Genomic DNA, 17,811 nt, shown 5'->3' with positions numbered 1-17,811 from the left:
AACATCGATGAGAGAGAACCATCGACCAGCTGCCTCTTGTACACCCCCCACTGGGGATGTGCCCGCAACCAAGGTACATGCCCTTGACTGAAATCGAACCCGGGACCTTTCAGTCCGCAGGCCGACACTCTATCCACTGAGCCAAACCGGTTTCGGCTCAGCATGAGGTTTTTTATTATCTGCTCAAACTTACAAAAAACTAATATTATCTATACGTCTTTCATTTTATAAATTCATCTGGGTAGATTCCCCACCCTACCCTACCCCATCCCAAAGCTGTTCAACCTTTCAATCAGCTCTGTGCATGTGCGGGACCCTGCACACTCTGGGCCTGGACTGGGGCGAGGCGCGGGGGTGCGAATGTAGATGCTGCACCAGAACACCTGGCATCTCAGTTCTTCAGTTTTATGGACATAAACAGTGGAGTGTGTATCAAATTGTGACTATAACATTTAAAATGTACTATATGATCTCACTAAGAATCCCCATGATGAAACTTTCCCGTTTGTTAACTGATCTTTTTTAATACTTTTGTCCTCATTTCCCATGTTATATAAGGCAGGAGTCTCCACAACTATCTGTCCTTCCAATAGAGGAGGGAGGAGAGGCTCTAAGGGGTCAAATGACTTACCCAAGGTCACCTAGCAATGAACAGGCCCAGGGTCTCAGCTTGGGTCTGTCCAACTCCCAAAGTTGGTAGCAAGGATGTGGACACTGGTTTTGACCTCCTCTTTGGTTGGTGTGTGTGTGTGTTGGGAGGGGGCTTATTTTCTGTTTTTTGAGCAGGGTGAGTTCCACTTTTCCACTTGTAGACCAGCATGGTCTTTGCTGGAAAGTATCTCTGGTCAGCTTCCAGCACTGATTGTGTCAGAGAGGAAAGTGGTCTGTGCTGTGTTCTCGCACACATGTCCTGCTCGGGCTCCTCAGCAACCTTCTTCTCTTCTGCAGCATCTCCTTTTGTGGGGTGAAAGAATGGGGGGAGGATGGTGCTTTCACTTTAATATTCTGTGCTGACGGACAGAAAATGCTGTCAGCTCCTTTACCCCATCTCTGCTTTTTATTTTCCTAGACCAAAACACAGCCGAAAGCTGCCTCTTGAAAGATACTCTTTTCTCCCCAAAACACAGTTTCTTTCCTGATGGAATTTTTGAGATTCGTTTGTGAGCTGATCACACAGGATTGGCTTTTAGTTTGTTTTAATCCTCACCTGAGGATATTTTTCCATTGATTTTTAGGGAGAGTAGAAGAGAAAGGGAAGAGAGAGAAACATCGATGTGAGAAAAATATCCATTGGTTGCCTCCTGCACGAGCCCGATAAGGGCCTGGGCCTGGGCGGAGCCTGCAACCCAGGTGTGTGCCCTTGACCCTTTGGCCTTGTAGGCCAGTGTTTCCCAACCTTCTCTCATGATGAGAATCACCTGGTGGAGTTGTTAAAACACAGATTCCTGAATCCCAACTAAGAAGTGCTAAACTAGAATTTTTGGGAACATATAGGTAAAATTGTATACTTAACTAGTGCTCCTAAAGGCTGGCTGGATGCCTCTTAGAGCACTAGTTAAGTATACAATTTTACCTATATGTTCCCAAAAATTCTAGTTTAGCACTTCTTAGTTGGGATTCAGGAATCTGTGTTTTAACAACTCCACCAGGTGATTCTCATCATGAGAGATGGTTGGGAAACACTGTTGTAGGCAACAGTTGTGTGTGTTTTTAAGGCATAAGGAGAAACACTTAACTCTTGTTTTTAATCCTTTAATTACGTACATCCCTTCTAACTTGACCATTCTCTTTCCTATTGTTTCATAGCCTGTACTTCCTGCAGCCCTTATGTTGACATTGTCTTAAGGATAGTCACAGACTCATCACATCTCAGCAAATGCTCCCATTCTCACTGTATGTGCGGATTTCCTTACACCATCATCTAAGGAAACGGGATGTTCCTGAACATCTCACCCTCTGGTCTCTGAGGGGTGTCTCAGCAGCTGAAGCTGTGTGTCTGCCCCCCAGGGGTGGGGGTTCTTCTTTCCCTTTTCCCTGAGAGCAGCTGTGCCAACCATGGACTACTGCCAGGGCCTCCGCTCTGCCATCCTGTGATGATTTGGAGCCACACACACAAATGCTAATCTGAATATGGATTGGCTATAAGCCCCGCTCTCACTCAGACTCAGAAGAAGAAAACCCACGTTTTTGGTGGTTTCTTCTGTAGGACGTCACCACATGGTGGCTCCTATTTATGAAGTCCTCCCTCCTTCACTGTATGCCAGGCCCTGGGCCAAGCACTTTACACTGTCTGGTTTTTGTCATAAAACATAGGCTTAGGCACTGCTCTTCCCATTTCACAAGTGAGGAGACGGGGGCCCAGGGGAGATGGCGCTTGCTCAGGGTCACACAGCCATCAGTGGCAGCACTGGGAATGGAAGTTGGGCAGAGCCCCAGAGATACTGTCCTTAAACAATGAAGCAACCCTAGGGGTGGCGGCCAAGGAAAGTCTGGAGTAGACCTCTTTAGGGGGATAGTCCAGCCACCTCTCCTCCACCCCCCCCCCCCCCCCAGGAATGCCTTGTTCTGGGCCAGCACCTCCCCCCCTTTCCTCCCCCCCCCCCCCCCCACAGCCTGCTGAAGATGGCTGAGTGGCTTCCAGGAAGGACCCTGAAATTCACTCCATCTCTCAGGTGGTTCTGAGGCAATGGGCCCTGACTCTCTGGGGGACATATTCTGGATGCCTGGGGAAGGCCCCAAGCTTAGCAGGCCAAGGCTGCTGCTGCAAAACCAGGCCAGGGCTGTGCCAGCCCCTCTCCCCACCTCCCTGTGGAGGAAGAGGAAAGTGGAAAGTATTCCTAACCTCTCCGGCTCTTAACCTCCAGGTTAAATGACACCCTCACCGCCTCTGCTATTCCTAGCCACTCTTCCCCCCCCCCCCCCCCACACACACACACACACACCCCAGCACACTTAGCCTGGTGCTCACGAGCTTGCACAGTGACACAGTGGCACTGCCTCTAGGACGTGTCCTCACCAGTGCAGCCCTGTGCTGAGTACTAACTGATCCCACTGCACATGCGCATCCGTGACACGTTTGTGCTCTCCCTCCGCCCTGCATGGGGCAGAATCCAACCTATTGCTGCCTTAAGATTGTCCCTCCCTGCCTGCCTCTTGGTTTGTTCCAGCAGCTCTGACACCCCTGGAAAGGCTGGCTGGGTCTCTGTTGACTTAGGTTCTCAATGTGGGCTGAGGAGAGCAAGGCTCCAGGCCTCCTGCCTCTAGCAAAGCTGTCATTTCGCTGGGGGCACTTCTTGGAAAGCGCAGTGGCTGTGGTGGTCTTCGCAGCTGGGAAGCAGCCCTGGGGGCCATTCCTGGTCTGGGCCGCAGATGCTAAGGTGGACTTCCTTGTTTCTAGAGCCAGAGGGCGCCAGATGTCAGAACTCTGGGAGGCCCCACTCCTTCTTGGGGTCCTTATTAGCTTCTGGGTTGTGACTATTACAGATGCATTCACGAAGGGATGGGCTATAAGGCTCCATTACCAACAGCATCTGATTAATCATTTAAAATGTCTGAGCTGAGCAAATAAAGGTTTCAGATTCCAGGAAGGAGCTGAAGAGCCTTCAGCTGAAAAGGCCTCTGCTCAGTTTCTTGTGAGTCGTCTCTGCCCTGGCCCCCGTGGCCAGAGCTCCCCGTGCCTGTTGCCTGCCCAGAGCCAGGTTGTGTGAATGGCACTTTGCGGCTGCACACTACGGTAGTCCTAGAACGGGCTGCGGGGGTGTGTCTGGCGAGGATGTAGTGGGCTGGTGGCCTGCAGAAGACCCCAGGGCTTGGTGGGCAGGCAGCTGGGCACAAGGACTATAGGCCTCCTAGCACCTTTTCTGTTTACTCTGCTTCTAGCACAGAGGCAAGAGGGTAAGTGGGAGCCTCTGACAGAAGCTGCTTTGCACCCAAGACTTGCCTGGGGCCTTTCTGACCTTTGTGGGCCTCTGGGTCAAACTGTATGCTCATATCCCCTTCCTTCCCTCCCCTTTCTCCCTCTTCCTCTCCCTCTCCGTTCCACTTGCATTGACATGGCAAAGCCCCTTGGTAGGCCCCACCCTGGGCTGGAACTGAAACCACTGAGGGTTGGTGCCAGAGGACTGCTTGGGGGCAAGAGCGACAAGCAGGCTGACCCTGATTCCAATTCAACAGCAGTTTTCTAGGAAGAGAGCCCTTCAGTGCCTTCCTGCCTGGGTCCAGGGCACAGGCTCTGGCACTGGCTGGACAGGGTGGCCTTGGCTACCAAACCACTGGACGGCTCATAGGGGGGAGTCTTTAGGCTGATGTGTATGTCAACAGATTGGCCCTACCCTTCCTGTCCCTAAGCTGCCCACAGTGGGGCACCTGATCTCCAAGGAGCTCAATCTGAGCAGCCCCTGTACCAGGGCACTGACTGCTGAATTGCCTGTTCCCAACCCCCACTGCTTTCTGATTCTCCTCCCTGCCCCCTCCTTTTTTTTATAAACCTTTTATTCTCAAATAACTTAAGGCTTACGTAAGAGTTATAGAAATGGCACAGTTTCTGTATACTGTTTGCCCAGCTTCCTCTTACATAGCCATAGATCACAGGCAGATTTAGTTTTGAATATTTATAACCCTTGGTCTTTAATAATTTAATTGTAAAGTTACATAATTTAACATCTTACATAGCCATAGTTCTGCCCTTTTTGGTCCTGCATGCCAGAAGGGACCATGGCCAGGAAGGCCACGTGGCCTGGGTAGGGAGTATGTAACTGGCATCACCTGCGCCTCGGCCCCTGCTGCACCCAATGCTGCTGGTGACTTCGTGCACATGCGGCCCCCTGGCTTCGAGTCCCCAGGGGGGAGTCATGGCCCAGGACTTGGTCAGCAGGGGCTGCATTCTGGCAGGCCAGCCAGGTGGAGGCGGCGCTCTCAGGCAGAGTCATCACTGGGTGGCAGGGATGGGGACGAGCGGAAGGTGAGGAGCAGTGGTGTCTAGGCCGTGCAGCAGACCCTCCAGGTAGGTGAGGCATCTAGGGAGGTACAGGTGAAAAACATGCCACTCTGGGCCCACAGGGGGTACGCTGTGAGGAACTGTGAGGTCTTCCTCAGAGCAAGTCCCTTTACCTCCACACCTGCCCGGCCCGGGGACTTTCCACCACCCCATCTTCTTGACAGTCTGGGGCAGAGATTCTGTCCTCAGCTAACGGAAAGGAAAAGGTCACGAGGGCTTTGGAAGAGTTGGTGCTCCAGGAAATGTGACTCGGGTTTCTAAGGTATGTACCGCACTCACCACCCGTGTGGAGGCCGAGGCAGCCGTCTGGTGCAAGTCCTCCGTTCCCAGCCAGACTGGCTATTTCTAACTCCGCGGACAGTGTCTGGGAGCAAGGCGCTCAGCGTACTTATCGCCCCAGGATTCGGAGTGTGTCATGTGAAATACGGCCTGGCAAGGACAAGCTGAACTAAAGGAGAAAGTGATAGAGGAAGTGAGGCAGGGACATTTTTGTGCTCCTGACTAAGCTGCCTGCGGTTCAGTGGTTCTGACCGGAGAGAAGCGGTGAGAGGGACAGGGCTGGGCAGACTGAGTGGCACTGGTCCTGCCCATCTGTGAACACCTCATAAATGGCAGCTTAAAGAAACAGCAGGAACTTGCACATGGCCACCCACCCTGGGCTGGGTCTCAGGCCTGGGTCAAGCAGGCTGCTTCTAGAGCTGGCAGGGCAGCAGAGCCAGTGCGACGACAGGAAGGGATTACTCAAGGGGTTCCACAGCCACAGGCAATTGTGTCCTCAGTTTCCCTGTCCAAGGAATCTCAGCTAGTGGCACTGTCCAGGGGACTAGGCCTGCCATCTAGGCAGATGGCAGGTGACACTTGCTGCAGTGACCCGAGTCTGGAGGGCCCAGGCCTTCAGTAGGTAGGGTGGACTCTGGCTGGTGTGAGAGGACTGTCCTAGAGCCCATTCACTCCTACTCCCTTTTCTATCCTAGTTGGGCCTGGGCAGGCCTAGCTTGTCAAAGGCCTGAGTTCAGATCCTGCCCCTGCCTGGTCATGTGTGTTTGAACAAGAAACTTTAATCTCTGTAAACCTGGAGTTCCTTACGTGTGAAATAGGAATGATGGAGATATCTGTCTCAGGGTTTTTGTTAGGACTAAGTCAGGTAACACACCTTATCAGGCCTTAGAACAAATGGGTTATCTTCCCTTCAACTAAGCTTTCCTGGTGATAAGTCTTGAGACCCAGACCCTGAACAACTTTGCCTGTGTTGCTGAGTGGGGCCAAATGGAAGCACACTGAGACGAAGAGAAGGGAAGGGGATGTCTCGGTGGAGGGCCACTGATACAATGGGAGAAACTTGGAAAGCTCATACTAACCGGCATATTCTGGCTACCATACCAGGCTCCAGAGAGGAAGTTACCCAGAGAGGAGGTATAAAAATAGATAGGCAAAAATAGAACTGAAACAAGATTGCCAAAGAACTGGCTTAATTTATAAGATTCATGTATTCATGAACTTTCAGAAAGTTTAAAATCCTAACTGCCTAAAACAGTCTGATGGTGGTGGTTTTCAGATTTTCTTAAAAGTGGCCCAGATTCTCGGAGGCCAGGGTTGACCATCAGCATTTTAAGGATGTCCTTAAGGGAAGAGAGGCCGCAAACCAGCTGCCGAGTAAAGGGTGGCTGGGGTCCTTCTTGACCTCTGGGTTTGTTTTGCACTCAAATCTCTTAACAGCGCACTCGGTCCTGGCAGGGCTTCGGTGTCCAGCTCCATTCTGGACACAGGAAGCATGTTAGGCTCTGGCATCCCTCCTACAGACCAGGTTTTCATCCCTGCCTTCCACAGCGTTATGTCAGAGTTTAGAGGTTGAGACACATTCTGATATTGTTCATTTCCCAGGTATGAAAAACTAAGATTCTTAGTTCTTCTTTTAGAAGATTTTTGTTATTCTCTCTCTTGGGCAAGGGCTCAGTTGTATCTAAAGAAGCATTTCCCTCAGACCTCTATAGGGTACGGGACCTACTAACAGTAGAGTGTTGCTTGGTTTATAAACCAACGCTGGCCAGATCGCAATGGACTTTTCTTATCTAAATTCTGGCTGCCTTGGTGCCAGGCAGCAGTATGGGTTCCCTGTAGGAATCAGTGTCCTGGGGGGGGGGGGGGGGTAGCTGAGGTGCTCAGCCCCTTCCTCCCTTCACTATCCACAGCAGCATAAGCAGAAAGGCGCCTGGTCTGGGAGGCACGGGCTCTGTGGGGCCCAGGGTTTGCGCCATTCGTTCTCACCCTCTCTCCTCTCTCCTCTCCAGTGTACGTGGTAGAAGACCAAAGAAGGGATGACCTGGGCGCATCCTCCTGCCTCACGGCGTGCTGGACGGCTCTCTGCTGTTGCTGCCTCTGGGACATGCTCACCTGACCGGCCTGTCCCTGCTGTCCCGCCAGCTCTTCTGTCACCTCCAACAGGTGTGCCTGCCCCATCTCCTCTGATTGCTCAATTAAATGACTAGCTCTGCGCAGACACTTCTGCCTTCAACACAGTGGACTCTAGGTTAGCAGGGGTTGCTGATGTTTAATCCAGTGACTTTATCTTTCTAATGTTCAAAATTAATTTCCTATTGGCCTTTCACAAATGTGCTAAATGACTTCCCTTCTATTTTTTTGGCCAAAGGCTTGGTTATGAAATATATATTTATAATTTTTAAAGTACACATTCAAAGTAGTGGCAAATGTAACATATCACTGAATGATTTCTTTGCTAACACCCTGTATGTTTCAATAAATTTGTCTAAACTTCAACTGTCTGAATTATTCCAGGTAAAATGTAAGCTGTGGGTATCTCAGCTAGTGGCCGCTGTCCGGTATGTGAGGAGGCGCTTATTTGCCTTTTCATTCTGGCTGCTGGTGGGCAGGGTGGGTGTTTTTAGGAAACTAGGTCCCAAGGCTGGGGCCTTCAGTCAGGTCATGGGGCCCTCGCCAAGCTAGCCTTTTCTCCCTAGACCCATTCAAAGGTGGGCTCACCAATGAGCCAGACTCACTTTACCCAGAGCCGAGGAAAGGGCCTCTTGGTAACTATAGGCCGTCTCTGGCAGGAAGGAGAACCAGAGTCCAGAGTCCAGCCAGACCCAAAGCTTTCTTTTCCTGCTGACACACACACACGCACACACAATTCAAATCAGGAAACCATGCTACCCATCTTAGCTTTGGCCACAGGGTGGCGCTGAGCTACCAGAGCAGCAAGTCAGAGCTTCCCTTAAGGGCCTGCCCTGCCAGCCCCAAGAGGCTGCAGTTGACAACTCCCTGCCCACCTTCCCTCTAAGCTAGGGGTGTCGAACTCAATCAGAGAAGGGGCCAAAATCTAAAATCCAGCCTAAATCGCGGGCCGAATGGTTTACTGAACAGTCATAAACTGACAATGTCATAAACTGACAGCGGAGTGCAGTGATGACAGCGCGGTGCGGGCCACATTGCAAGGCCTGGCCGGCCGGATTTGGCCCGCGGGCCTTGTGTTTGACACATGTGCTCTAAGCAGTGATATGCTTATGAATATTTACCAGTTTACTCTCTTTAAAAATAAACACAATGCCATGCTTTTGTAGAGATTTCTGATTTCTGTGGAGTAAATGGGTCCCTCCATAGCTGATTTCAAGTTCCCATGATGTCCTGGGAGTTGGGAAGAGAAGTACAAGAGAGCACTGTTATGAAGTGGTTCCACCGTCCAGATTAAGACTGTTAACCTCAGAAACATAGATCACAGGCAGACTTCGTTATTAGGAAGAGAGATGTTTTGAATATTTATTACCCTTGTTCTTTAATAATTTAATTGTAAAGTTACATAATTTAATTTTGAATAATGGCTGTGTTTAACAACTGGTTTGAAACAAAATTCCTAAAAGTTGAATAACTGGCTCTCCTGACCAGGATAAGCAGCTCCCACACACCACCACCCCAAGCCGCTGGGAGGCCTCGGGAGGCGTGTTCACCTGATGATCAAAGGGAGACAGACGGTCCTGGAGGGGCTGCGGGCTTATTAGTAAATTCTCTTCTGGGATGTTGGGGGAAAGCAGGACTCTTCAGGCATACTGCCGCCGAAGACTGCTGTCCTCACTACATTCAGCTATGCCCTGGTCTCCCTGCTTTCCTGCTTGCACATCCCATGGAGGCGGTGAGCTTGAGGGGTTTACTTGAAGGATCACAGAGGAAAAAATAAGTGTGGGGACTTCGATGCAGAAGGAGCAGGGCCACAGCCCCAGAGGGACAGGGAGGAGCTCAGGTAGAGAGAGCCTCTGCCTCTCTGTTCTCATCCGTCGGCTCAAGAAAAGCAAACTTGGCAGAGTGGCACAGATGCCTTTTATTGGTCTGACCAGATGACTAGTGGGGGGCCTGGGCACAGCTCCCCTACCTGTCCTGGCTCCCATCTCCCCTGTCCGGGGAGTTCAGGCTCGTCCCGGGGAGAAGAGTGTCCCAGGCGGAGATGGCAGGCAGAGCAGGATAAAAAATACGGTCTTGGGGTCTGAAAGGGGCTCAGGGTGATGTAGAAATCATGGGGGTACCAGGCCACCCGGATAGAAGGTCCATCAGAGCACAGCAGAGGCTACTTCCCTGCACGAGCCCCCGTCCCTGCCAGGAATGGGAGGGGCGGGAGGAAAAGCTCCTAGAGGCTGCCTACTGTGCCCTTCGCGCCATCAGCATCTCCCGGATGTTGTCCTCCGCTTCCTTCACGCTGCGCTCCAGGTAGGACTTTTTCTGCTGCAATGTGAGGTGAGAAACAAGGTTAGGGTGACTGGGACGGGTTGGCAGATACAACTTTTATGCCCAGAGGCCATGGCTTCTCCTCTGTGACCGGTGACTTCCAGAGCATGTTGTTGACCGGGAGCCAGGTACACACCCCGGACCCCGGACCCGCGGGGGGAGGAGGTCGCTTGGTACAGAAAGCAGAGTGCGTGGACGGCAGTGGCACTCTTCCCCTAGAAGGAAGTAGACTCTAAACACAGGCGTCGGGATACATGAATTTACACCAAAGGCCAGGAAATTCCAGGACAAAGCTCCAGCCCCATAGCAGACTGTCTGTCAAGGTTTTCCATGGGCCCAGCCAGGTCCAGTAGCCACCACTGCTGAATGGACGTGTACCCTCTGCTCTGTCCAGCAAGACGACAGGCTTCGTGAGTGCTATTGTAAAAAGCTGTATCACACATCTCACCGAGGCAGATGAGTCAGGGTGAAATCTGCTTTTCTAATGAAACCCGCCTGCCAGGAATCCAGGACAGTGACACACCGAGGAAAACAGACCCTTTGGAAGTTTACCACCTTCCCCATCTGGGTCCTAAATTAAAAATCTCAACCTAGACAAAGAACTTGACTTTCAGGAGCCACATCTGGACCAGGATTACAAAAGATTAGTCAAAGGAAATGATGTCCGTACATTATTTGCCCTGTGGTCACCCCAGAAGCATGGTGGCTTCACCGCCGGTCCCTGCCCTGAAGACATAGTTGTGGCTGCATTCCCACCTTCCAGACATGAAATGAAGGCTCCCTTTTTGAGGAAAACTCAAAATAACCCCCTCCAAGGATGTGTGTGACTAAGCCAGTCGTGCAGAGCACTGGCCCAGGCGGTGCAGATGCGGCCAGTGCCCTCTCAAACCTACCCCTTCGCACGAGCAGCTGCTGTGGTTTCACACTGACCGCTAGAGTGCCCAGAAGAGCCAGGGAAAGGCTAGGGCCAAGGACAGGTGAGCAGCCAGGCCTGGCAGGCCTTGCAGGAAAATCTAAGTGAATCCCACTATCACTCGAGGCCTGTGCCACTAAACCTCACTACATATCCCTGCCTCTAGCTTCTCCCACTCCCTACCCAGGTACTTATTAAACAATACATTTAGATTTTTTTTTTCCTGCAGGTGCCAAATGTGGCATCTACCAATCTATCAGTTTTTATGTGAACCTCTAATTCCTGTTTGTCTTCTTACTTCAAATTTCCTGAAGATGAGAAAAGGCGGTATCTCTTTACCCACCTCCCATCTGTCCAACTTCCACACAATTCCTTACAAACAACAGGAGCACCATAAAAACTCACAGAACCATATAATTTGTTGGCCACAAGTGTATGTTCTTGCTAAAGAATTTTAATTACACTGCTAGACCTGACATAGTCCTATCAATGTGATATCATAGTGGAAACTTAAACTTTCTTTGATAAACAACCTTTAGACTGTACTTGTGGTGAGTTACAAAGGAAGAAATACTAATAAACGCCTGACACAGCACTGAAGAATGTGAATGCGCTGGGTGTTGCACGGAAGGGGAGAGGCAGCTCGATAGCAGCTCGATAGTGCCGTGTAGCATCCAGCCCCGTGGGATCTAAGGGAAAGGCTAGTGGAGCGAACAGCGTCCTCTGCCGTAGTCAGCCGGGGCTCAGGGTCGCAGGCGCGAGGCACTCCATTTCTGCCAACTTGCTGCCCAACCAGCAAAACCACAAACTTGGAACATCAGCAAGAGCTTTTCTACCTACAGTCCAGGCCTCAATTCCGGTCAAAATCAAAGTGATTCTTTAAAATTCTTCATTTTATCATTTTTATTCCTTCTGTCTTCCAGTTACATGACTTCTTCATGATTTTACCACTGCATATCCTAAAGTCTTCAAGTTTCAAAAAATAATAAAAAATGAACTTGTTTATTTTTAAATCTTCAGTTTACCTAAATTTGCTAGACAAGAAAAAAGTTTTTCATCACAACAGACAGGGCATCCCTAGCCCAGAGCGACCTGTTTTCTAACTTTATTTCAATAAGTCCTATCTCATCCTTAAACACATCTAAGCCCAAAAGACTCGTAATCAAACCCAGATTAAAGCTTCTGTTGTGGGTTGAATTGTGTCTCATAAAAACCTGTGTTGAAGTTCTAACCCCTGGAACCAGAGACGGGGACCTAAATTTGGAAAAATGGTCTTTGGAGATGTAACCGAGTTAAGATGAGGTCATGCTGGATTGGGCTGGGCCATAAATCCAATGATTAGTGTCCTTACAAGGCCACACAAAGACAAAGGGAGAATGCCATGCATCAATGGAGGGAGAAGAGTGGAGGATTGCATCTATAAGTCAAGGATGGTCGGCAACTACCAGAAGCTCAGAAGAGGGAAGGAAGAATTATTCCCTAGGCCTTACCGAAGGAGCAGGGCACTGCAACACTTTGATTTTGAACTTCTAGCCTCCAGTATTATGAGAGAATACGTTTCTGTTGTCTTAAACCACCCACTTTGTGGTAATTAGTTATGAGGCCCTAGGAAACCAACACAGCACCTGAAATGAGGGATGCACCAGGGACAGAATCTACCCACAAAGAGCCTCTGACCACACTGAGGATCCCTAAAAGTTAGTACCATGGAACCATGTCCCGCCCCCTCCTGAAAACCGTGGTAGAATTGACCGCAAATACAAGTCAAATTTTCAAAGACAATGGAGAAAATGAAGGAACCAATGATTAAGTCGAACTTTTTCTTCTTGGATCTCCACAACTTCTTCCTAAAACTATTTAGTCAAGCCAGAAATCTATGGACCCCAGCCTTCCCCATTTCTGTAAATGACAAGCCCATTCTTGTAACTGCTCAAAACAGAAACTTTGATGTCATCCTTGACTCTTCTGTCACACTGACATGGAATCAATCAACAAATCCTGTATCCAGAATCTGACCATATGAATGAATAGCCCCATAAGTGGTTTCCTTTCTTCTGCCCTTGACCCCCTTGAGTTCCTTCTCCACATTGGTCAGACTCATCTTCTAACCCTTAAAACTGTCCAATGGGTTTTTACTCAGAAGTAAAAGGCAAAAGTCTTTTCAAAAAGCCACACAGTCTTGTTCTCAGCTGACTTTCTGACCCCCCCACCCACAACTCCCTCTCACTTTTCAGCTCCGGCCTCAAAGGCCTCCGAGCTGTTCCTCCCGTCCATCTGCTAAGCTCCTGCCTGGCCTTTGCCCTGTGGCTCTCTGTGTAGGAACTCTCTTCCCCAGCAGCCACACTACATGCTCCCTCACTTCCTCAGGCCTTTCTCAGTGTCACCTTATGGGAAATGCCTTTTGATTAGGTCCCTATTCTCACCCTGATTTTCTCCGTAGCACCTACCACCAGCAGAAGCAGAATCTGTCTGTCCGTCCTCCCTTATAAGAAAAGGTCATGAGGGCAGGACTTCGTTCTGTTTGCTGATATAGTCTATGCCTAGAAGAAGGAATGGTACATACTAGGAACTCAATACCAGCTGAATAAAAATGTATTTATTGCCTGGCTGGTGTAGCTTCGTGTTTGAGCATCGACTATGAACCAGGAAGGTCAGTCTGGGGCACATGTCCAGGGTTGCAGGCTCGATCCCCAGTGGGAAGTGTACAGGAGGCAGCCAATTAATGATTCTCATCATTAATGTATCTATCTATTCCTTCCTCTCTAAAATCAATAAAAAGAATTTTAAAGTGTTTCTTAATGGGAAATGATGCCTTACTGATTTACTTGTACACACACACACTGCTCCTTTTTAACTAATTCTTTCTGCCGGTTTAAATGACCAGGGAACACTCTACAAAGAAAGCAAAGGCAGAAACTGACCATTCTCCTTCAAGGTTGTTTGTGGTGTTTGGCATTGCCTCCTAAGCTCTCCCCGGATGTACAGAGGTCTAACACTCAAACCTCACTGAGCCCAAAGGGCATCAAAGCCTTATCCCACAAGCAGTACAGGCCCTTATGCCACACTAGGCCAACTTGTAAAACTGGAAAGCAAACCATCCCAATTCCCCCATCCTGAAGTGGCGAATCCTTGAGAAACTACTCAGAAACAAGGCTGCGTGAGCTACAAGGGGGCGATGCTGCCTAAACTCCATGGGACATTTTAAACCCAAACCTCCAGGATGCCAGGAAGGCATTTGCTGGCCTCACTGCAGCATCTTTCTGTCTTGCTGAGCAATCTCCCCAGAGCCCTCTCTCTAGGAAACTCTCTAGTGGCAGCAAACCACAGTCCCTGGGTGCAGCAACATTCTTGTGGGGCCTTGTCCTGGTGTGAAATTCTGAGATTTCCTGTGGGGCTCAAGCATGGCCAGGGAAATGAAATTGGACTCACTGCTCATCCGCTGAGGGTCTCTGAGAGTCAGGCTGAGGGACTGGTGTTTCATTCTTCTACTCTCACGGAGGAAAAGGCTCAAGTTCCTAAAACTCTGCTGACATGACACGATCTCCTGAAGTCATTCATCTTGTGACACTCTCTCTACAGATCTTTTTTTTTTTCTTAGGAAGCTTGTCCTCCTTCTCTAAATTAATATTTTCCTGTTTGTCATTTCCTGGGGTACAGAAAAGGGTTTCCCCTCGCACCCTCTATTTCCCCATTTGTAAAATGAGGATTTGGACAATACCAGAGTTCCTACACCCCCATTATTTCTTTCGTCACAGAACTCTTTCTTCAAATGAACTCTTATCTTACGGACAAAATAGTAAGACAAACACAATGGCGCTCAGGGAAGGGGGGAGACGTGTCGGATAAAAGCAGAGCTGGCTTGTCCTCTGCCTCCAATGCCATCTACGGGGGCAGCAGGTCAGGCATTCTTGGTTCCCTTTGCCATAACATTCTGAGATCTGTGCTCGGAGGCCCTCTGCTCCGAACTCCGTGTTTCTGACCCTGAGTTTGACCTCTCCTGGCCACACACACTTCCTCTGCTTAATGATCCAGCTTCAGCACACAACGGCCAGCGTCATGCCCTACTATTAGTCAACAACCTCAGGCAAAGCCACCTTCTCACTGTCTCTCCCACGACTTCCAACTTAAAAACCCAAGAGCCTCAGTGATTCTCCTGTTCTCTCAGTCTGTGTTACTGTAAAATGGCCAGAGGGTGCCATCAATCCCATGGCTTCCTTTCCCCTCACAATTTTTATTTTACCCAAACTCTGGCCGACCATGGATGGTCATATCCTAGAGATCTTCTCAGCACCAGTAATTTCACCACCACTATTTCAGGTCATTTCTATCTGATGACTCTCTCCAGCAGTTCAACACGTCACTCAGCAACAAGTTTTTCATTTTCCATTCCGCTTCTATAGCCTTTCCCCCTCCTGCCCACTTTAGCCTGCCCAGTCCATCACTGATGTTCATTCCCTTTGTAAATACCCTTTTCTCCTTTGTCCCTCTCCTTCTGCTGCACTTGCCTGGCTAAATGCCAACCCAGGTTAAACCCAAACATCTGCCTACACCATGCTTGTACCTGAACAACTGAATATTGCTGGAGAAAAACATTTAACTATGCTGAATCGTTTCCCTTTAAATTCAGGATCACGAATCTCAAATGGCACTCAACACTGTTTGGAAATTCTATTAAACTTCCTTTATAATAGGTGTACTAGTTAATAATGCAGATATTTTTCAATAGATGGAATTACATATAAGTTATATACATGCAATTTTATATGTATCATATTTTGCTGTATTGACAGTAAGCTTTAAAACTTCATCTGTTGCCCTAGCTTGTTTGGCTGTGGGTAAAATGTTGGCCTGCGGACTAAAGGGTCCCAGGTTCGATTTCGGTCAAGAGTACATGCCCGAGTTGCGGACTCGACCCCCCCAGTAGGGGGCATGCAGGAGGCAACCGATCAATGATTCTCTCTCATCATTGATGTTTCTAGCTCTCTCTCCCTCTCCCTTCCTCTCTGAAATGAATAAAAAAATACATTTTTTAAAAACTTCATATGTCAAATTTGCTGAAGTAATGTATTAACATCAGTTATTTTTTTGTTATTTTTTAATTTTTATTTAATATATTTTATTGATTTTTTTTACAGAGAGGAAGAGAGAGGGATAGAGAGTTAGAAACATTGATGGGAGAGAAACATCCATCAGCTGCCTCTTGCACACCCCCTACTGGGGATGTGCCCGCAACCAAGTTACATGCCCTTGACCAGAATCAAACCTGCGACCTTTCACTCCGCAGGCCGACGCTCTATCCACTGAGCCAAACCAGTTTCGGCAACATCATAGTTATTTTTACGCTTAAAAATGTCATGCCAAAAAAAGGGCATTTATGGGAAGTTTAAATTCACTACTTTATTTTAAAAAAAAAAATTATCATATAGTTTGGGAAGCTTACGAACATACGCCATTTCAAGATATTGTGAACACTGGTTTAAATGCTTTAAAATTGATGATAAAGAACATCCAGGTCAACCAAAAAAAGTTTGAAGACCAACAATTATGAGCATTATTGATGAAGATGCGTGTCAAACTCAAAAACAACTTGCAGAAAGATTAAACATTGCTCAACAAACAATTTCCAATCTTTTACAAGCGATGGGAAATATTGTAAAGGAAGGAAAATGGGTGCCACATCAACTGAATGAAAGACAAATGGAAAACCGAAAAGTCATCAGTAAAATGTTGCCTCAATAGCACGAAAGACTTTTTTGCACCAAATTGTGACTGGCGATGAAAAGTGGATTTATTTTGAGAATCCCAAATGCACAAAATCATGGGTTGATCCAGGTCAACCATCAACACCGACTGCAAAGCCAAATTACTTAGGAGAGAAGACAATGCTCTGCGTTTGGTGGGATCAGGGAGGTGTGGTTGGTGTATTATAAGCTTCTAAAACTACCGACAACAAATAATCAATTTGAACCACGCTTTGATCGTGAAACGACCAGAATGGGCCAGAAGACACGGCAAAGTAATTTTGCTTCATGATAATGCACCATCACGCACTTTAAAACCAGTTAAAGACACTTTAAAAGATCTTGCCTGGTAAGTATTAACCGACCCCACTGTATTCACCAGACCTCGCTCCTTCAGATCACCACTTGTTCTGATCGATGGCACCCGCACTTTCTGAGCAGCACTTCAAAACATACAAAGAAGTGGAAAATTGGGTCTCTGAATGTTTTGCCTCAAAACAAGAAAAGTTCTATTGGGACGGTATCCACAGATTACCTGAAGGATCGGGGAAATGTGTAGCTAGCGATGGACATTACTTTGAATAAAGCACTTTTGATGTTTCTCTTGAAATTAACGTGTTTTCTTTTATTACAAAATCCACATCATTAACCAGTACACCTAGTATGTTCACTTGTCTGCTCTCCAAAATTACTATTTTATCCCTTGTTCTCCCAAATCTCCTATATTCTCTCCCCTCTGCCCCTCTCATTTCCAGTCACTGAGAAAATACAAGCAATCTAAGGAGAATTCCCTCTTCTTCCCACTACCAAATCTACTACTGGACCTCCGCCTATACATAAACTCCCTTCTTTCCCTATTGTTAAAATGGAGAGTGTCCCTGCTTCTATCAAAACACAACCCTTCCACCTGGCACTGTCCATCTCCACTCACCTACTCCAAATTTCACTCCCCAGTTATCCCTTTTCTTCTTAATCTTCAATTTCTCTTTCTCTGTAACATCTTTCTTAGTGGGGCAAATCTTTTTTATTTTTTATCTTTGTTGACCTCACATTCCCCTATAGGTATTGCCCCCTTCCACCCCTTCTTAGCAAAACTTCTTGAACCACTTGTTTTTAATAGCTGCCTCCATTTCCTTACCTCCCATTTGCTCCTCAGACTTCTCCAATCCTGTCCACCTACTCTATTAAACTGACTGGACCAGCTCACCAATGAGCTCTGTTGTCCAAAGCAGTGGTTACTTCTCTATTCTCTTAACCTATTCTTACTCATCAACAGCATTCAACACAATTCTTTTTTTTATTTTTTAATATATTTTTATTGATTTTTTACAGAGAGGAAGGGAGAGAGATAGCTAGAAACGTCGATGAGAGAAACACCGACCAGCTGCCTCTTGCACCCTCTACCGGGGATGTGCCCGCAACCAACGTACATG

At 48.1% G+C, this 17,811-nt stretch overlaps 2 protein-coding genes across 2 annotated transcripts in view; one reads left to right on the top strand and one right to left on the bottom strand.

Annotated features, from left to right (window-relative positions):
• CYSTM1 (cysteine rich transmembrane module containing 1) overlaps positions 1–7,771 on the top strand; it is a 51,129-nt gene extending 43,358 nt beyond the window's left edge. Inside the window, exon 3 of the mRNA XM_084885126.1 lies at positions 7,285–7,771. Coding sequence (XP_084741252.1) covers positions 7,285–7,391 — 107 coding nt within the window. The 3' untranslated portion in view covers positions 7,392–7,771. The remainder of the gene's footprint in view (positions 1–7,284) is intronic.
• Positions 7,772–8,735: 964 nt separating this feature from the next.
• Positions 8,736–17,811, bottom strand: part of PFDN1 (prefoldin subunit 1) — a 51,198-nt gene continuing 42,122 nt past the window's right edge. Inside the window, exon 4 of the mRNA XM_084885123.1 lies at positions 8,736–9,721. Coding sequence (XP_084741249.1) covers positions 9,638–9,721 — 84 coding nt within the window. The 3' untranslated portion in view covers positions 8,736–9,637. The remainder of the gene's footprint in view (positions 9,722–17,811) is intronic.

Source organism: Pipistrellus hanaki, assembly GCF_964339955.1.
Source record: "Pipistrellus hanaki genome assembly, chromosome: 5".
Taxonomy (NCBI): Eukaryota; Metazoa; Chordata; class Mammalia; order Chiroptera; family Vespertilionidae; genus Pipistrellus; species Pipistrellus hanaki.
The sequence above is the reverse complement of the archived record's forward strand: the minus strand, read 5'-3'. Positions and strand labels throughout refer to the sequence as shown.